Source organism: Neophocaena asiaeorientalis, unplaced genomic scaffold (assembly GCF_003031525.2).
Source record: "Neophocaena asiaeorientalis asiaeorientalis breed wild unplaced genomic scaffold, Neophocaena_asiaeorientalis_V1.1 scaffold105, whole genome shotgun sequence".
Lineage (NCBI taxonomy): Eukaryota > Metazoa > Chordata > Mammalia > Artiodactyla > Phocoenidae > Neophocaena > Neophocaena asiaeorientalis.
This window is the reverse complement of record NW_020172162.1, coordinates 577,008-598,670: the sequence shown is the minus strand read 5'-3', so window position 1 is coordinate 598,670 and position 21,663 is coordinate 577,008. Positions and strand designations below refer to the sequence as shown.

Below are 21,663 nucleotides of genomic sequence, written 5' to 3'. Positions count from 1 at the left end.
CCAGTAGCTTCTTGAGAAAAGGTGCGTTGGAGGTAATTTTTTTGGAAATCTTACATAGCTAAGCCTATTTCTTATTTAAAAGCATGTATTTGAATGATAGTGTGGCTGGCTATAGAATTCTACATTGGAAGTCATTCACCTTACAATTTTGAGGGCATTTCACCTTTTAAATTTCAGTGTTGCTGTTGAAAAGTTTAATATCAATCTGGATTCTGTTTATCTCTGGAATCTTATATCACCAGTATTATGAAATTTCACTTTGATGTGCCTTGTTGAAGGTCTTTTAATTTATTAGACTGGACACTGGTGAGCGTTTTCAATCTGGCAACTTGTGTCCTTCAGTTCTGGGAAATTTTTTGGTATTATTTCTTGATTACTTCGTTTTGGTCTCCCACCTCCTTCATTTTCTTTATTCTCAATTTCTACAATGACTCCCTGGATTGATCTACTAGTTTTCTCATTTTTCCTGTTTTCCTTTGTCTTTTTGTTTCTTGTATAGTTTTTCAACATTGTATTTCTAACTTCTATTGAATTTTTATTTCTTCCATCATATTTTTGATATCTTATTCTCTGAATATTTTTCCCCCAGCATCTTGTTTTTGTCCCATGGATAGTATTTTTTCTTTTCTCTCTGAGGGTATCAGTTACTTTTCTAATATTTGTTGCTGTTTTTTGGTTCCCTTTATTGTCTTTATTTTTCTTACTTCCTTTTTCTGTTTGTTTTTCAGGTTAGAGGCCTGCTTCACTTGTGTCTTAAACATTGTCTGTCCATTCATGTATAGTGGTGAGGCACTGAAATGGGGCTGAAAGCGTTGTGTACATGAGCTGGGTTTGTTGACTGGTCTCACTGTACGTCAAGGTTTTTTAATCTTGACACTATTGATATTTGGGGCCTGAACATTCTTTGTTGTGGGGCCTGTATGTAGATTGTCAGATGTTTAGACATACCCTGGCCTCTACCCACTGGCTGCCAACTGGACCCTCCCTTCTACAGTAATGAAAATCAAAAAAGTCTCCCAGCATTGCTGAATGTCCCCTTGTGGCCAACTGGGCTATTTCACTGGTGTCTGTAATGCCAGTATCAGTCAGACTCTTCTCTGGTGCCACTTTCCAGAGAGGAAACCTTCAGTCTCCTCCTGCTTAAGCTTTTAAGCCTGGCTACTGGATTTCTGGGAGCCTAGTGGAGCATGGGGGCTGGAGGTTTTCACTTAATTAGTTGTTTTCAGCATGGCTGCTCATCCCTGCTTTTCCCTGTATTTCTTGTCTGCCAGTCCAGAGCCTCACTGTTCACTTTGTCCAGATAATAAACCTCCCTACTTCCAAGACAGATAGGGAGGGATAGTGGCTAACTGTATGGGATGGGGAGGAAGGGTCCTGGGGGAGGGCCCAGCTGTTAGGTTTTCAACTACTTCTCCTGTCTTAGCTCTATATAACTATCCCTGTCTTCCAAGATACCTGTTACTTCCAATTCCTGTGTCGTGTGTGTGTGTTCGGTAGTGAGAATTTGGTGGTTTCTTGTTGGAATCTGCATTTGCAGACACTTAGACTTCAGCTTTCTTTGATCTGCTAAGTCAGTTACTCTTCTTTCACTTGCTTGCCATTTTCCTAAAACTTCTGACTTATCTAGTATGTGTTGTATTCTTTGCTGTTCTTCCTTCGAGTTTGTAGTCTTAATATTTTGCTGACAATGTACTAGGTTTTAGAGCAGCAATAAAGATGAACATGTGTGTTCAATCCAGAAGTAATTATTAAACAGTCTAATTCCAAAAACATTTAAGTTTTTACATCTTGTCTTCCTTTTTGCAGGAGAAACTAAAATGAAGATCATAGGAATTAAAACCAGAAAAGATTCTCTTTTTTAAGGTTTTTCAGGCAAGCCTTGCTGTATTCCTAATCATCAGATTTTTTTTTTTTTTTTTTTTTTTTTTGCGGTATGCGGGCCTCTCACTGTTGTGGCCTCTCCTGTTGCGGAGCACAGGCTCCGGACGCCCAGGCTCAGCGGCCATGGCTCACGGGCCCAGCCGCTCCGCGGCACGTGGGATCCTCCCGGACCGGGGCACAAACCCGCGTCCCCTGCATCGGCAGGCAGACTCTCAACCACTGCGCCACCAGGGAAGCCCAAATCATCAGATATTTATTTTTAAAATTTTATATTAGCTTATTTTCCCTTAGTACACATCAAATGATTGCAGAAGTAGAGCTTAGGGGACAATCAGAGAAACTGAGTCAGTATTGGTGACTGTCAGTAGCAAAAGGACTTCTTAGCTTTTTAATATTTTGTACTTTAATAATTATCCTCTTTGAATTTTGAGAAAGAGCTCTGGTACCAACTTTTTGTTTTTAGAGGCAAAAAACTCTGGTTTTTAATAAAATTCAGAAATCTAGAGCAGCACTGTCCAGTGCTGCCACATGTGGCTATTTAAACTTAATTATAATAAAATAAAATTTAAAATTCTGTGTCTCAGTTGTACTAGCCACATTTCAAGTCCTTTGGTAGCTACTACACATGTCAGTGATTTTCTAGAACCTTCCCAGGTTAACACAATTTACATTACATTGATAATTCCACATATACTGTGTAGCGCCTGAGGCTCAGAGCTTACCAAAAAGTGGAATTTGTTCAGCCATCATAATTGGCATGTTCCTACTCTTTTTTCTTTAAAGCTTCAGGTTGTGGTGAGAACTTTCCTTATATGGACTAAAATTGTGATAACTGTGTCTTTGTTCAACTTCTCTGGCTTTACTTTTGTTTCTTTTTCCCCCAGACAGTGCAATGCTTGCTAGACAGTGGTGCTGATATTAACAGGCCGAATGTATCAGGAGCCACTCCATTGTACTTTGCTTGCAGGTATGATAATTTATATTGCCAGATGCTCTCATTAAAGAATGTTGAATCTGCTATTTTTTCAAACACAAACATTTGTGTGTATTTTCTAAAACTCCTCCCTTCCTAGAAATACTATGCTCCCTTTTAAGATGAAGTATATAGCATTATGGTTCTGTTACTTAACTGCATGATGAAAAGTGTTTTATATTGCCAGTGTTTTTATATATTGTAAGTGGGAGCTTTTGATTTACTTGATTACTTAGATTTTAGAATTACTTAGTAATAAAAAAGACATACCAATAATCCAGTAACTTTCATAGTTTTCTTTATCAAGTATCAAGTTAGTTCCAATGGGATAAGCTATTAAAGTATGCCTTAGTTCAGAGCCATGTCTTTGCTTTCTCTGAATTTGTAACTTTAAAAAATTTCTTGAATCATTCTTGTTAGATATTGAGTTATGCATTGAGTTGTTTTTAATACTCTGTCCTGGTTCATTTTCTTTTTTCTTTTTTTCTGGTTCATTTTCCTAAAGCATATGTTTTGTTCATTGATTCATTCATGTAATAAGCATTTAGTTAGCATTCACTGTGTGCCATGCATTATTATAGGCATTAGTGATACAGTAATAAATAAACTCCAGTCCTTAAGGAGCTAACAGTGTAATAATTATACACATACCCGGCCCCCCCCCCCATAATATGTTATGTAAATTTAGTTGCAATTAGGAGCAGTTCACAATACACTTGATTTTTCTTTTTGGTTTAGATTACAGGAATTGTATTTATTTAGGCTCTATTTTAGATATAAAGCTCTCTAGAAAGCTCCTCTTTTCTTATCCTTTTTCCTGTTTTATGTCATTTTACTGGAGGTTTGTTTTGTGTTTTTGTTTTTTTTTTTGCGGTACGCGGGCCTCTCACTGTTGTGGCCTCTCACGTTGCGGAACACAGGCTCCGGACGCGCAGGCTCAGTGGCCATGGCTCACGGGCCCAGCCGCTCCACGGCACACGGGATCCTCCCGGACCGGGGCATGAACCCGTGTCCCCTGCATCAGCAGGCGGACGCTCAACCGCTGCGCCACCAGGGAAGCCCTTGTTTTATGTTTTATTTTTAATTTTTATAATTTTTTTTGGCCTCACCATGTGGCTAGTGGGATTTTAGTTCCCCGACCAGGGGTCAAACCTGGGCCCTGACATTGAAAAGTGCTGAGTCCTAACCACTGGACTGCCAGGGAATTCCCTGGAGCTTTGTTTAAAATGAAAGATCTGCTTTTCTTCTCGTTTAGCTTTTCTTTAGGGTCTCTGATGTTGCTTTGGTCTGACTGATTCAAATCATCATTGAACAGCCTTGAATTAGAATACAAGGACTTTTGGACCTCTAGACTTCTCGATCTTACCTGAATCCAGGCTTTTTCTTATGTTATACTTACAATTTGATTGCTTGGCTAGAACACAGATTCCTTTTTTAGTGTCCTGAATTTATGAATAATATCATTGTTTGATTCCCTGAAATCATATCCTGTCTTGAGGGGTTATCTTTAGATCAGACGTTTCTTTGAAGCTTCAGATTTGAATGTCCATCTACCTGATATACATCATCACTTGCAAGTCTCATAGAATCTCAGATATTAGCATGTCCAAAATATAGCTTCTGATTTCCTTTTCAAACCTTTCCTCCAGTTTTTCTCATCTCAGTCATTGGAACCGTTACCTTCTCAGTTGTGTAAACCAGAAACTAGGTCATTATTTTTTATTTCTGTCTCTCTCTCTGACCCTCACCTTGGAATATATTAGTAAGTTCTGTAAATTCCACTTTCAGAATACATTCTGAATCTCATTACGGCTCTCCACCTCACTAAACCACCTTAAATTTTTTACTTCTTGTCTAGAATACTGCAGTAGTCTCTTAACTGGTCTTCCAGATTCCTCTGTTGTTTCCCTCCCTTCTGTTCTTTCCTCAGAAGCCAAAGTGACCTTCTAAAAAATGAATGGGCTGTTGTCACTTTGTGCTTAAACCTTGTATTTAAACTTTTCAGTGCCTCTTTGTTGCATTTCCAATAAAATCCACGTGACCTGTATGGTCTGACCCTGCTTAGCTCACTGTGCTTCAGCCACGTTGGTTCTCTTTGAGTTCCCCCAATACATCAGACTCTTTCCAGCAGGCTTTTCTATGTGCTATTTATTTTGCCTGAAACCTTCTTCGTAGGGTTTTTATGTGGCTGCCTCCATGTCAGTGCTTCACTGTTACTTTTTAGGAAAGAATTCCTGATCAATCTAGGTAGGCCTCTCCCCATATTTCCTATCACAGTATCATGATCATTTCTTTTGTGGCACTTTGTACTTTGTATTTTATAGTGTTTATGTACTTGTTTATAGTGTGTCTCCCCTGCTAGACTGAAAGCCCAATGAAAGCAAGAATTTTGTTTTATTCATCACTTTATATTCCATGTGTAGTATAGTGCTTTGTGCTTAGATGCTTAGTAAATGTTTTTGAATGAGTGAATCACTATAGTTACGTTTTTGAAAAATATATAAAATAATGCCATGTATACTGGTAAAATATAGGTATATATTAGTGTTCACATAACTGTGATATTTGTATAGTTAGTCTGAGCATAGGGTTATGGTAAAAGAATTTTTTAGAAGTACTTTCTGCTAGTATTGTATAGCCATCATTAAGTTTTAATCTAGCAAACATTAGCTCTCTTTGAACAAAGATGGCTAAGCAAATATGATTAAAATTGAAACTAGAATATAAATTCTTCATTGTTGCAGGATGATAAATATGGAACATGGAAAATGGTTCATTTTATAGGCAGACTTCTAATTATATTCATGATATCTAGATAGAGGTATACATTAAAAATTATAAATTATTCCCAATGTATTCTCTCTGATAAATGAAAGGGAAAGGAATGTGAGAAATAGACCAGGTTGATCCTGCAGACAAGTTACAGGGCTCTAAGATAAAAAGCTGAACTTAATGTAAATTTTTATTGTTGAGGGATGTTACTAGATATGTCATATGTCTAGTTCAGTGATTAACTCCTAAAACTGTTTTCTTTAAATCGAAAATGTATTGAAATATGTAGGAGGCAGGGTTCAAATCCCATCCCCAAAGCTATGCAACTTTAGTCAAGTTTCTTGACCTCTGAAGCTTTGTTTCTTTGTAAAGTCGAAATGCTGATATCTGCCTCGTGGGACTACAGTGATAATTAAATGAGGTGGCTTATATAAAGCATCCTGCAGAGGATTTTATACTTAGTAGTTGGTAGGTGCTCACTAAGCTCTAGTACACTTTTCCACACCCAGTGAGCACAGAGTTGTATTGTCCTCTTTCAATTTCATTGCAATGCATGGTTTTCTAAGAAATTTGACTCTTATCCCATCATACAGGCAGGCCTTTTCTTTTTTCCTTTGTATTCTATTCTAATTCTGAGCACTATTTAATAAAGTAATGCTTCTGTGAGTGAGTCATTTCAGATTGATTTTGACCTAAAATTATGACAGGAACTATTTCCCAGCCACTTTTCCTCTCTAGGTATTTTGTACAAGACATTCTGATTCACTAGCTTTCTTTCATGTGGACTATATTCAGCTGCCTTTGTTTTCAGGACTTTTATGTGGTATCTGCAAATGCTTCAGGTCCTTAAATGATTAGATTGGTTTTATATTTGTCATAATACTTCCCATTCCCTTAACTGGGTTCCTCAAATAAAGGTTTGGATGTATAATGATTTTCAAATATTTTCTGTATCTGCAGATAACTTTTATTCTGTAAAGGAAAGCAAGGTTTAGCTGGGGTTACATAGATACAGTAAATTAGTGAGATTTTTATGGAATTTTGGAGGTCTGTAATAAAGTGAGAAACAGGTTAAGATTCTGAACATAGTTTGCAGCTACTGCTAAGCAACTCCTTTCAGTTAGGAAACTCACAATCCAAGTAGCCACGTGAAACAGTCCATAGATTCAAAATTGCAAACTTTTAGAATAGAAAAGGACCATTAGAAAATATGGCCTCTTTGTTTCATAAGCAGCTCCAAAAAGTGTTGTTATATATATAGTACACATGCACTGTTAGCCAAATTTTCAAATTGTATCACTGCAAAGCCTGAAGTTAGGAGACTTGAAAGTGCTTGAGAAATCAGTTCTAAGTGCTTTAGAAGCACTACAGGTTTGTTATTAGTTAAATCTTTGCCAACTTCTTAGTTTCCAGAAAATACACTGGCATTTCCTTGAAGGGAGTATTATCTCAATCAATATAAAAAAAATAAGTTCAATTGTAAAGAATAATTATTCATTGAGTAAATTTTTGCAGTTATTTGAATTGAAAAGTCTTTCATGCGATACTTTGAGCAGTCTGTAACAGGATGATCTTTATCTTTTGCAATATTACACATGGGGCATTTGAGCCCGTAATGAAGTTATGCAGATTTAATATATTATTAGCAATCATTTCTTTTAATTTACTTTTGAAATGAAATGCCACCTGTTCACAGATGAGATTTTAATGTAGTTTTAGAAATTACTCCAGCGTTCTAAAAATGTCATAGTGGTATTTTATTCTTGATATTAATTATTCTTGTCGCTATATGTGGTACAAAATTAATCCTAAATAACAATTCGGGTCTTTTTGTTATTTTTGTGTAGCTTAGTACATTATTTAATGCTTACTTGTCAGATGAATGGTATCTAAAATTAAAGCCCTCAACTCAACAAGTATATTGAGTACATGTTATAAGCCATGCTTGGTGTTATAGAACAAGGGTATTGTCAAGAAGTTTATAGTTTAGTTGGAAAGATTAAACACATCTAACACAGATAATAACTGTAAAAGAAATGTCATTAAAGTTGAGCAGAATAGCTTTGCAAATCTGGGTTTCTCAGAACCTTGGGTCCTAGCAAAGAAATCACTGACTCCTTAAATAAATTAAGCTCAAGTTAGTTTCTTTTCACTTAGGTATTATACGGAATAGAACAGTGTTAATTATAAAATAATTCCTATTAGCTGTAATATATAATGTGTTGGCCAGCATGCCCAGCTGACAAATGTAGACTAGTAAAATTAGTTTTACTAACTTTTTTTTGTAGATTTTTCTTAATGTAGACTAGTAAAATTAGTTACTGTTGCTTTTGGAGGGATTGCTGATGCACTTGCTTTCTTGATTTTCTGCTTTTTCTGGAGTAAATTAGATATTGTTCTTAAGTTAGTTTTCGTCTGTCGGTATTTGTATTAAGGAAGGTAATCAATATTACAGTAAAGTATCAAGAGAGTGATATACTTAATGCCTGCCACCAGCTTCCTAGTATGATCCTGTTTTTTTAAATTAAGTCCAATTATACTTTATGCAGCCTCATTTTGTGGAAAAGAAAGAATAGGTTGTTTTTATTTGTTTGTTTTAAGTTTCTGAGGAATCTGTGTAGTCTTTGTGAAATAACATACCTTTTTAGATAATGGTACTGTGGGAAGAGTATTGGTCTAGAAGACCAGAGATCTGAGTTCTAGTTTCACTTGTGCTTGAATAGTAATTTTTTTCATCTACAAAATAAAATTCTTTTTCTTAAATTAATTTTTATTGGAGTATATTTGCTTTACAATGTTGTATTAGTTTCTACTGTATAGCAAAATGAATCAGCTATACGTATACATATATCCCCTCTTTTTTGGATTTCCTTCCCATGTAGGTCACCACAGAGCACTGAGTAGAGTTCCCTGAGCTATACAGTAGGTTCTCATTAGTTATCTATTTTATACACAGTATCAATAGTGTATTATGTCAATCCCAATCTCCCAATTCATCCCACCTCCCTGCTTTCCCCCCTTGGTGTCCATATGTTTGTTCTCTATGTCTGTGTCTCTATTTCTGCTTTGCAAATAAGATCATCTATACCATTTTTCTAGATTCCACATATATACGTTAATATACGATATTTGTTTTTCTTTCTGACTTACTTCACTCTGTATGTCAGTCTCTAGGTCCATCCACGTCTCTACAAATGACCCAATTTCATTCCTTTTTATGGCTGAGTAATATTCCATTGTATACACATACCACATCTTCTTTATCCATTCTTCTGTTGATGGACATTTAGGTTGCTTCCATGTCCTGGCTATTGTAAATAGTGCTGCAATGAACATTGGGGTGCATGTGTCTTTTTGAATTATGGCTTTCTCTAGGTATATGCCCAGTAGTGGGATTGCTGTGGTAGTTCTATTTTTAGTTTTTTAAGGAACCTCCATACTGTTCTCCGTAGTGGCTGTATCAGTTTACAAAATAAAATTCTTTGATGAGATACTCTTCCAAACTGTATGACTTCCTTGGGCATTTTGTAAAATTAGCTTTAAACTTTAATGTCCCTGCATTATAAATTTATTATTTATTTTCTGTGTCTAGGATCAGATTAGCTCATTTAATAACGAAATGTAGAGTCTAGTGATTATTACCCCCAAAGCAGCTTCCTCCTAGCTTAAAGAGTGGTTGTTAAACCTACTTGAAAGAACAATTAGAGAGAATGGGGCATGTGGATGAGAGTTGTTCATTCTAGGTCAGATTGAATAGCTGTCAGCAGAAGCCAAACTGAGTGGGTTGATAAAATGAAGGTTGGCATTTAGTTAGTATTTTTGGCTAATGAATCCCCCCCATTTACTCATTTTGATATTTGTCTTTTCTCCTTCCTTTGTTATTTTTTTACCACATATTAAAGTGTCATAAAATGTACTTTTGTTTGAGTATTGAGGTTCTTTTGGACTAAGAAGTCTGGAGACTTGGATATATGTGGTAGGGAAGGTGGTCAGGCTAGAGTTGAGAAGGAAAAGATTGGAAGAAAAAAATAAAGCATAAGCCTGAGTACCAGCAACTTATCCCCAAATATTATGATTTATTGTAGGTAATGTGTCCCAAGTTCAATTCTAAGATTCAGTAGGCCAGTTTCTTATCTACATTGTAAAAATATGACTTAACGTTGGGAAGTTTTTCTAACGGTTGAGGTTGTAGTTCAGATCTTCCTCTCAATTTTCTAAGATTATTAATCCTCTGTTGATTGATACTAACTGTCCATAATTTATAGAGAAAGACTTAAAATTAAAAAGATTATATGTTTAAACTTTGTTTCTGTACAGTCATGGTCAGAGAGACACAGCACAGATTCTTCTGTTGCGAGGAGCCAAATACCTGCCAGATAAAAATGGAGTAAGCCCTCTGGATTTATGTGTGCAGGTACGCTGTTCACGTATGTTCTTAGTCCCTTACTTCGTAAGAGAAACCGACAAGATCACTTTTTTTTCCTCAAATGAGAGGATGGGTGCAAAGATTTTTATTCTGTTAAAAATATGATCTTTAAAAGGAACTGTGATAGTATAAGAAATATATATTGGTCTTTATCCCAGTTCCTAACACAAGAGCTTCTAAGACCCTTGGAATCTCCAGAGTGATAAGCATGTCTTTTTGTACATTAATGAGATGAGCGGTGGCTGAAAGGCCCTAGGTAGCTTCAGGAACAGGGCTGGTTGACAGGTGAGCCAACCATGTAATTAGAAGGCAATTTCCTCCCCCACCCCCAGGGAGGAGTCAGGGGCTAGAGACTGAGTTTAGTCCTTCAGGCCTGTGTAATGGAAGTTTCATAAAAACCCTAAGCATTGTGGTTCTCAGAGAGCTTCTGGGTTGGTGAACACACCAAAGTGCTGGGAGGGTGGCATGCCCAGTGAGGGCATGGAAGCTCTGTGCCCCTTCCCACATACTTTGCCCTATGCATCTTTTCCATTTGCCTGTTCCTGAGTTGTAGCCTTTATAATAAACAGGTAATGGTAAATAAAGTGTTTCCCTGAGTTCTGTGAGCTGTTCTAGCAAATTATCAAACCTGAGGAGGAGGTCGAGGGAGTTCCTTACTTACAGCTGGTTAGTCAGAAGTATGGGTGACCTGGACTTGTGATTGGCTTTTGAAGTGGGGGGCACTCTTGTGGGACGGAACCCTTCTGTGTGGTCTGCCCTAACTCTAGGCAGTTAGCATGATAATTGAATTAAATTGGACACCCAATCGGTATCCACAGAGAATTGGAGAATTGGTTGGTGTGGAAATCCCACATATTTGGTGTCAGACTTATATATAAAACAAATGTTTTCCTTTAGGAGTTTTGTTTTTAAACCTAGATAATTTTAAATCTTGTTTTTAGGGTGGATATGGAGAGACTTGTGAAGTATTAATTCAGTATCACCCTAGGCTTTTCCAGACAATTATTCAAATGACACAGAATGAAGATCTCCGAGAAAACATGGTAATGTAATTGTGCTGGTAGCTATTAAATGAACAAGCTTTTTTTTTAAAAATTAATTAATTTATTTTAGGCTGCATTGGGTCTTCGTTGCTGCATGTGGGCTTTCTCTAGTTGTGGCGAGCGGGGGCTACTCTTTGGTGTGGTGCGCAGGCTTCTCATTTTGGTGGCTTCTCTTCTTGTGGACCACAAGCTCTAGGCATGTGGGCTTCAGTAGTTGTGGCATGTGGGCTCGGTAGTTGTGGCTCGCGGGCTCTAGAGCTCAGGTTCAGTAGTTGCGGCACACGGGCTTAGTTGCTCCGTGGCATGTGGGATCTTCACGGACCAGGGCTTGAACCAGTGCCCCTGGCAGGAGGATTCTTAACCACTGCACCACGAGGGAAGCCCCTGAACAAGCTTTGTTCATGTTTGGTGTATATGGCATCTTACAAATGTGTTTATTGATTTTATTATTATAAATATTTAAGTAATTTGAATTGGCTTATCTGCATTATAGGTTAAGTATGAATTATATAAGAATTAATAAACTTTATGCTAATATTTGGCCCTATGAGTCTTCTGTCCTCTGTGCCTTTGATCTCTCCTTAAGATAATTAGAATATTTCCCATAGGTAGAGGAAAAGAATCTAAGGAGGAATATCATGTTACGATTAGTAATCACTAGTTTACTGAGCTCTGTATTTGTTAATAGTTCTACTCTTTGAATAATTACAGAGTTTTTTTCTTACATATTTAGAAGTTTGGAATTAATTTTCCATAAATAAACTTGGTGATTTCTGTTCTCTCTATTTATACGTTTTCACTGGGTGATTTTGAACAAACATTGTATGTCATCTTATCTCTCTATAAGCTTTTGATTTTATGCAAGACCAAATAACTGTAAAGGACTTGGTTTCAGCTAATTGAGCTTTGGGATACTTACTAAACTAATAGGTACTTAATTTCTTGACAAAGTTTAGTGGATTATTATGTAATCACATTTTTTTATTTGTAAAAAAATTAGTTACGGCAAGTTCTGGAGCATTTATCTCAGCAAAGTGAGAACCAGTATTTAAAGATTCTAACAAGCCTTGCTGAAGTTGCCACAACAAATGGTCATAAGTTGCTGAGGTAAGTGTTTCACAATATAAGCAAATCAGTAGGCAGCAATATCTGTCAGCTTCGTCACTTTTTAGGCTTTTCTGGGAATAGTGTATTTTGTTGATTATTTTGTTGATGTCTTTTGTCAGTGTTAAGATGTTCCAAACATTTGTTGAGTTATCACTGTTTGTTTTGTTTTAAAGGATCAGGGCAATCAGCTATTCCTGAGGAGACTTTAGCCTGTCTAAAGAGACTAAAAATAGAGACTTACTTAAGTGGATTTGGACTTCTGTGTCTAGAATTTTAGAAAATGATTGCTTAGACTAGTCATGTAAGTAAAATGTTCATAGAGAAGAATCAAGAACGTAGTTTAGGAATCTTGATCAGTAATTTACAAAACTGGGTATAGGCTACTGTTCAGCCTTGCAGTATTATACCCTCATGCGTCTTTATAAAGTTTTCTCCCTGAACTGTCCCGCTCAGTTCAGTTCTTTGTTTTTTTCCAATTCTGTGGTTTTAATGGCTCATCACTAAGTCCTTGAAGTTAGTGCCTTTATATATTTTCCTGTACCTCCGCTTGTTTGTGTGTGGTTAGTCACCCCAGTTAGGAGTAAACAGCCATTTAAAAATGATTAAGGTGTTATTTCTTAGCTTAAATTTGGCCTACTTCTGTTATGGATGCTTTCTTCCTTTGATTGGGTTTGCCAAAAAGTTCGTTTGGATTTTTCCGTAAGCTGGAAAAACCCAAATGAACTTTTTGGCTAACCCAATAGTTTTCTTTTCATGTCAACTTTTAATACATTGACAGTATTAGAATAGGTCGTGGTCTTCTCTCACCTTTGTATGTGGAACTGGACTTTGTTCCTCCCAACTGTATGCTGCTTCTGTAAATCAGCTACATTGTCAAGTCCATTATGTTAGCCCTTTATTCCTGTCTTCCTTTGTACTTTTCATATACTTCAGACCAGAATCACACTGTGTACTGTTTGCTTAGAAGGCCCCTTACACTTCATGGTCCAAGATTACTTTCTTGTGTCTTTTTAGCTGTTAAGTCTTTCTTCAGCAGTCCTACTCAGTATGCCATTTGCTAATTTTTCTATTATTCTCTTTCTACTTTTGAGGCTACTTTAAACTTTGTCTATAAGATTCATTGAATTCCAGCTTTACATAATGCTCTCCTTTTATTAGTCATTTCTGTTAATCCATTTATATGATGAGGACTTTCTAAGACATACTGAATAAAAGCATGGGCTCTAGAGTCAGCTAGACTCATATTTAATCCAGACATCACCATTTACTGTGTGACCCCAGCAAGTAACTTTTTGGAGTTTCCTTTCATCATCCATCCATCTATCCAATACATATTTTTGAGTGCCTGCTATCCTAACTAGGCCATCTGCTAGATAGCAGTGAGTAAAACAGACAAGATCTTACCCTACACTTAATTTACAGTCTAGTCAGGATTTTATTTCCTTGTTGGAAAATGATAGTAAATATCTTAATGAATTGTTGTAAGAATGAAATGATACGGTTCTGTAAGCATAGTGCCAACCATTATGTCTGGCATGTAGTAGAGATGATGATGATGCTGGTGATAATGATGGTTCTTTTTTAAATTCCTCATAATACCTTAACCTGTTTTCCTACATTAGCAAACTTGTTTTTTCTACTTAAATCTCTGCCCTATTTTCTGCTCTTCCTAATAATCAGAAAGCATTTATGTTTCTCTGTTTTTATTTTAACTTCACCTTTAATACGTACTTAAGCAGGTTCTAATAAGCTAAAGAGCATTCAGATACATTATTTCCTTTAAACCTCACAGTGACTTTGTGATTTAGATATTATCTCCATTTTATATATAAGAAAATTGAATTTCAGTGATTTTGCTAGGCTAGAAGAACCAGGATTTACATCCTTACTAATGGATAAAGAGCAGATCCTGGGCTCCAATTTAGCTCTTAAAAATGACAGCGATATTAGTGGAACAGTAGAAACAGGGTAGGAAAGAGGGATCCATGCCAGAACAAGTTTTAAAATTACCTTGCTAGACTTACTGCCTCACCATTTACAATGATGCCTTTCCTATGTCTTATGGAGTATGTTATTATGGCCAGTTTGGTCTGTAAACATCTCTTTGTTGGGATTGGTAACCAGTATTGGTTATTAGTATTGTGTTAGAATTTACTGTATTGGTACCATCTTGGCAAAACCTAGTCTTCCTGCTGCGTTTCTCCTTTACTCTCCCACTACTACCACATCCACACTCCTTTACTCTCACACTACTACCACACCCACAACACTTTGGAAACCAGTGGTGGGAGTTTTTATTCCCCACACCAAGCAATTCTTTGACACCAGCCGGGTGTCCTACAGTTTACCTCAATTCTGCCTAGAGATGGCATTAGATCCCACAGGTTAAGGGCTCAGTTCTAGGAGACTGTCCCCCACCACAGATGCCACTTGGAATTAGTGGATCCGCAGATTACCCACAACTTTTGTTACCTGACTACAGATCAGAGGTTTTCATGACCTCCTCCCCTTTGGATTCAGTTATTTCCTAGAGCAGGTCACAGAATTCAGGGAAACACTTACTTTTGTTTACCAGTTTTTAAAAGAATATGATAAAGGATATTGATGAACAACCAGATGAATAGATACATAGGATGAGCTCTGGGAGGGTCCATAGTACAGGAGCTTCTGTCCCCATAGAGTTGGGGAATGTCACTCTCCCAGTTTGTGGATGTGTTCGTCAACTTGGAAGCTCCCTGAACCCCCCATATTTTTGTTTTTTATATGGAGGTTTCATCACATGGGTGTGTTGATCATTAACTCCATTTCCAGCCCCCACCCTTCTCTGGATAATGGGGGATAAGGCTGAAAATTCCAAGTCTCTAATCATTGCTTGGTCTTTCTGGTGACCAGCCCCCATCCAAAAGCCCACTAAGAGTTGCCTCATTAGAATAAAAGCTACTGCTATCACCCAGGAAATTCCGAGGGATTTAGGAGCTCTGTGTCAGGAACCAGGGTCAGAGACCCAATATGAGAACAGAAGGTACTCCTAGTGCACTTATCACTTCAGAAATTACAGGGTTTTTAGGAGCTCTGTGCCAGGAAAAAGGCTGGGGGCAGAAAACATATATTTTTCTGTTATCTCACAGCTACCAAAGTAGATTGTTAAGAGGACCTCAAATACAAACCATTCCCCCCTGCCAATTTAGTTTAATGGTACTTTTGCAGGTTGTCTTCCTTTTGTTCATTTGTCAATCATTTTATGTTTCTTAACCCACAATGTGATGTAATTTTGGCCACTTATTTTAATAGATATTTTAGTTAAAAAAATAATTCAAATACATATTAATTAGCGGCAATTGAGGTGTTATTTAGCATACTTTCGGAAAAATGGATAGCCTTTTTGTCTAAGTGATTCTAGGAATATTTGCTGAAGATAATAAATATTTACTGAGGGCCCTTTTGCACATAGTGTTGTGTTTCACTAAATAAGTGAGTCATCTTGCTTCCTATATATTTATGATTGAAGGTAAAGATAGTTACAAATGTGCAAATGAAAAGAGAATTCACAGCTATTTGCTAAGTAAGACACTGAATGAAAGTATAATCTTATATTAACAAAGGTAAGTACATTGACAGGGCTTTGAATTAGGAAACTAATTTTTAAACTTTTATTTTGAGACCTGGTGGCTTGGGAAGAAATTATCATTTTGTGATGAGCTGGAGCAGTTTGTGATGAAGTTTGGATTTTATGATCTTTTCGTATAATACGAAAGAGATATTTCATTGGTTGGAAAGTGAAAAACGACATTTTTTAGATCAGTGACTTAATTGGAAGAAGTTTAAACTGGGTAAAGTAATATTTATATAGTCTAATAATCTTATTTTAGACTGTTATTAGACTATATTAATAATTGATGACGTTCAGACTCCATTGTATAAGAGAATACTTCTTACCTTAAGGTAACTCATGAAGTTCCCTAAATCAGGTACTTAAAACAAATATTTATATATATGGTAATTTCACAGATGAAAATTAAATTCACATCATTCTTATAGAAGAATTTTTTTTTGTTGTTGTTGTTTCGGTTTGGTTTTTTTGTTTTGTTTTTTTTTGCGGTACGCGGGCCTCTCACTGCTTCGGCCTCTCCCGTTGCGGTGCACAGGCTCCAGATGCGCAGGCTCAGCGGCCATGGCTCACGGGCCTATCCGCTCTGCGGCATGTGGGATCTTCCCGGACCGGGGCATGAACCCGTGCCCCCTGCATCGGCAGGCGGGTTCTCAACCACTGTGCCACCAGGGAAGCCCTCATAGAATAATTTGAGAGTCATTGGAGTTAACTTTTCCAATAGCTGCAACACAATATAAAAAGGAAATAGTTTCAACCATACTGCATTTCTCTTTTGTCAGTCTCAACAATCTTATGATATAGAATTAAAAACAACTTTGTAAAGACAAATATGTAAAAATCAGTGTGAGTTAACCTAATGATTCTATACACATTTGATTCAAAGTTAGTAAAACAAAGAAAAAGTTTTGCTAATGTGTTGTAGCTATCCCAGTCAAATACAGTATGGATAGCAATAGCTATTGTATTTTACTAACACTTGTAACTGATAGCTAATTTTTATGTATAGTTTTTAACAATTTAATAATTTTTAGAATGAGAAAACAACATGAATGTTGAAGTAAAAATGTCAGGAAATTTTGGTTCAGTTGTCACCAGAATAGAAAATACTCTCTGATTTTTCACTTATCAAATCTGAATACTTAGAATAGGCATTTGCTATTTCCACATAACTAATCATTATTGTTTTTCATGTTAGAGGATACCTAAAAATACCATAGAGGAAGATTTTAATGAACTGAGGAAGATAGAGTAAGCTTTGATGATTAAACTTATGCAAAGGCAGTCATATCATTCTGCCCAAATGTCATGCAACTCTTTACTCTGCTTTTGTGTAACCATTGTAATACAAGATAACTGATGTTGGGGGTTTCAAAATAAAACCACCCCTGAAAAACAGCAACAAGTTTTTTTTTAAGATCTATCATTAGATTCAATACACATTTACCCTAACTCCTACAGTTTCTCTGTGGAAGAGTAATGATTGATATTCATGATGATGATGAACAATCCCCAGGCACTGGGATTTTGAAGGGCTTTTTGATTAGTCAAAGAAAGTTTATATTATATTTAATACGGTTTAGTATTAATTGGATCAGTCTTTTTCATAGTAGGATGTATTTCCCTTATTTATATACAGTCATAAGACAACCCGTAATATGGAGAACCACCCTGATACAGATAGTAACTTTAAGATTATTCAATTTGTACATGTTCTGTATGTGAACAATTGGTTACTATTCTGGGATGAGTTAGGGAAGATGGGGTTATGGATAGAATAGTAGAGTTCAGGCTCTACAATTCAGTTGTGGGTTGGCCTAAGATCATAATCAACATTCCTACTATTGGTTCTCAGTGAAATGTTCTCAGAGTTCTAAAGAATTAATTTAATTTATAAATATACTGTTCTATACTGGTGATTTTCTTCATATTTTATGCTTTGATCATTGGTTATATTCTAGTTACTTAAAAGTAAATAAATCATTCACATGCAATCCAAATAATGTACATTTGCTAACTTCCTGGTAGACAAAACATTCCATCCCATATCATGACAGGAAAGAAATTTTATTCGTTAAATTATGAAACAGATGGTAAATGTAATGAAAATGTTTTAAAATCAGTATTTTAAGATGTAATTTGTTTTATTCCATCTAATCTGTTCATATTTTAATTTTTATTTTCAGCATATCTAGTAATTATGATGCTCAAATGAAGAGCCTTTTAAGGATTGTGAGAATATTTTGTCATGTCTTTCGAATTGGTCCATCCTCTCCCAGTAATGGAATCGATATGGGCTACAATGGGAATAAAACTCCAAGAAGCCAGGTGTTCAAGGTCAGAAAAGTATATGATGTTGTTAGGAAGATAGATGTAAAAGAGATGAATTTGACAAAGCATACATTCATTAATTGGAAACCTCATAAACAGGATGTAAATTTGGTTTATACCAGTGATTGACACGTTGTAAACTAAGACCTTTTTCCTTTCATCTCTGTCTAATCAGCAGCAAGTCTCATTTGGTGAGCTTTCTGTTTTTCTTACAAGTAAAATTTTAATTTCAGTAGTGTTTTATTCTAAGGGTAAAGGTATTTAATGTTTAAATATAATTAAATCTACTTTTTTTTATTGGATTATAGGTCCTAAATGCAGCCATCACGATTTTTAAAAAATATGTCTTATTCAGAAAGAAGACATCCGGTTTTTAATTAGGTTTTATTATCGTTTGTGTTATGTGTGTGTCCGTGTATGTTTTTTTTTAAATACGTTTACTTTCATTTATTGGGTTTATTAACAATTCCTTGGGTAACTTCAAGGAAGAAACATTGAGGTATTTTCTTAATGTATTTTATATTGCTTTAGCTGCTGCTTCTTTACAAGCACATTTATGAATGGAATCCTTGGAAGAAAGATTTCCAAGGCAGTGTAACCATGCCAAATTACAATTTTGTGAAGTAAGCAAAATGTACATGACTATAATGGCTATTGTTAATAAATGTACATGACTATAATTGCTATTGTTAATGCTTTTTTATGGCATTACATTTTCAAATAACTCAGATTTTGGACAAATGTGTAATTTAATAATTGTTTTCATGTTATTTTTTTAAAGGTAATTTATCTGGAGAGCTTTTCATAGTATAAAATCAGCTTTTGGGTTCATGAAAAATTATATTTCTTTAAACAGTCTTTTAGGTATAAATATAGGTTGTCTATCCAAAAGGTGATATAAATGTTTTTATGTGCCACATCCTCAAAAACGAGTTGTGATTGACAGCTTTACTTATCTATAAAATTTGAAGTTATATAAAGTTAAATTAATGATGTATGCTAAATGATTCTATTCTTACATGGCAAGTTTTTGGCAGACACAAATAAATGGTTAGCAAGCATTTTGACACTAGTCAATTCTTTAATACCTGGAATAGGTATGATAACCTTTTAGAATAGGTATGTATCAGTTTCTGTGCATCTGTTCGTCTGCTTCAGGCTCTTTTTTTTTTTACATTGGTGCAGGAGTGTTCAGCCACATATGTGCATGCTTCTCCCTCCCCCCGCAGTTGTGCGTGCGAGTGTGTGTGTGTGTGTATGTGTCTTTTTCTTCCTTCTTTTATTTTCCCCTATTGTGCCATCTTCTGGAAGAAGGAAGTTATGCATCTTCTTGTAATTCAGATTTTAGCTTTTCAACGTACCACTTCCTTTAATACTAGTTAGAAGTGATAGCTTCCTGTCTTTGTAAAATTTGAATTTGAATTATTGATCCTCTGTTTTGTTAGTGCTGTTTTAAGTGAGTTTCACTGCTCAAACATTCATATTACAGGAAGTTGTTCTTAATGTGTTCTAATATGACTCATGCAGTTTGTTACTGAAACTTCTCCTGATTGATTTTTCTACTTGTCCTTCTACTCATCTGTAATGATGAATGAAAATCAAACCAGGTATAGATATGGTCACTATTGACAAATTGAGTATATATTATATTTATTATTGTCTTATTTTTTGTTAAAATTTCAATTTGCCACCTGTTGCTAATGATATCAGAAAATACTTATGTGCTAAGTAACCTCTTTATAGGCGTTTAGTGCTTGATTTAAATGTTATTTTTCTATCTAGACCGTCAGTACAGATAAAACAGAGTAGAAAAGGATATTATTGCTTTTCTTTTAGCTTTTCTTTTATGGAATCCAGACTCTTTGTTTCATTGTTATATATCAATGATATATATAATATATAAAGTTCTTTCCTTCTCTTTTATTTCATTTGTTAGTATCTTTATTTCTCTTTTTAAGGTTTTTTTTTTTTTTCCCCTGTATCATTGACAACTGCCTTTGTCTCTGTCTTTGTCTTATTTTCTCTTAAATTTTGACCTTTCACTTTGGTAAAACATTTTTGTTACAAACGCAGCCAGTTTTTTAAAACATTAACAAGTGTTACTCTTAAGGAACTGATTAATCTCTTTCTATCTAATTTTATGAATTAAATATGGACTCTTTGGAGGATGGCAAAATGATCTGCCCTCCCACTTACACGGATAAAAATAGAAACTACACTGTCATCCATGTATTTAAGGTCTTTTCATTTTGGGATGATTGAAGTTGTAAAAATCTGAACCATCTGGTCAGTTGCTGCAATTTTAGATTGGAAATACCATTTTAATTTTTACCACATTTTGTCTATGGTAGCAATTGATCCCTACTTTCTATTTCATTAACTAGTTACTATGTCACTTTATTGTTGGGGTTAGCTAATGGGTTTTCCATTAAGAATGAGTGGGTTTATAGGCCATGTGTTTGTAGTAGGTTTGTTTAACATCCTGTTATTAGTTTCCTGATTTATCTTAGAAGTCCTTTAAGTTAATCTTAACACTTAGCCCTTCTTTCAGTGTTAAGAGATTTTTATCTAGAGCCTTGTGAACTTTGGAACATCTGAAGGAGAAAGTAGTTCTGGTTATAGGAGTAGGGTGAGCATGGGGAAGAGAGTTTAGGCTTCTTGAATCTTGATATGCTCCTTTTTTGTGAGTAGTAAGCTGTGACTATTAACGGTTTCATAGAATTATAATTGGAAATTTGGAAGCCAAGAAAGATTGAGAAACTTTTAACTTTAAGATCTTATCTTTTGGACCGTGGCATTTGACATTATCAAGTTGAGAACAGTCTGATTGACAGAGAATTTCAAGATGCTATTAATAAGTTTGTTAGTAAAATGCTTTCCATTTGACACATGGATCTTGAGATTTTTTAAATTGTCCAACAAGTTTGGGATTATATATTATAGCTTTGACTTGTTAACTTGAAATGTTTTGAAAATCATGTATGCTTGTCAAATCGTTGTTATAGGTAGAATATAATTCTGTGGTGAAGATCACTCAATAATATGAAATGAAGTAATACTTCCATAGTGCCAAGAAGCCTAATATTTTCCATAGTCATTGACTCATTTTTCTGTAACAGTTAATATGTACGGTACTTTGTATTGATGTTTTTTATCATTATTATGTATGAGTATAAAAAAGCCTCATAGATATGGTTTGCAATTGTTAATTTTTAATTTTTTAAATTTATTTTAACCCTTTCTGTCTGTGACTGCTACTACAGTTAGAAATTAAAGTTATTTTCACAGTATTCTTTTTGTTATTGAGGAATGAATTTTCTGAACAAGTCTTCAAAGGGACAACTCCCTAGGTAAAAATGCTTTAAGGTTGGGATTTAGTTTTAGTGCATGTGTGAATGAATAAATAAACAGTGGGAAAAAGAGAAAACTAAAGAAAAGCCCAAGATGATTTACTACTACTTTTTTTCCCTCATTCTCTTTTAATTCTTTGCTGTGCTACTTTATTGAAAACTCTTTCTAGCTT

At 35.4% G+C, this 21,663-nt stretch overlaps 1 protein-coding gene across 4 annotated transcripts in view; it reads left to right on the top strand.

Annotated features, from left to right (window-relative positions):
* The window catches only part of HACE1 (HECT domain and ankyrin repeat containing E3 ubiquitin protein ligase 1), an 89,009-nt gene that overhangs the window by 23,186 nt on the left and 44,160 nt on the right, over positions 1-21,663 (top strand). For all 4 annotated transcript variants that reach the window (XM_024755854.1, XM_024755861.1, XM_024755849.1 and 1 more), the window contains 5 exons: positions 2,766-2,848; positions 9,944-10,040; positions 10,994-11,095; positions 12,096-12,202; positions 17,996-18,146. In XM_024755854.1, the coding sequence (XP_024611622.1) occupies positions 2,766-2,848; positions 9,944-10,040; positions 10,994-11,095; positions 12,096-12,202; positions 17,996-18,146 (540 nt within the window). The remainder of the gene's footprint in view (positions 1-2,765; positions 2,849-9,943; positions 10,041-10,993; positions 11,096-12,095; positions 12,203-17,995; positions 18,147-21,663) is intronic.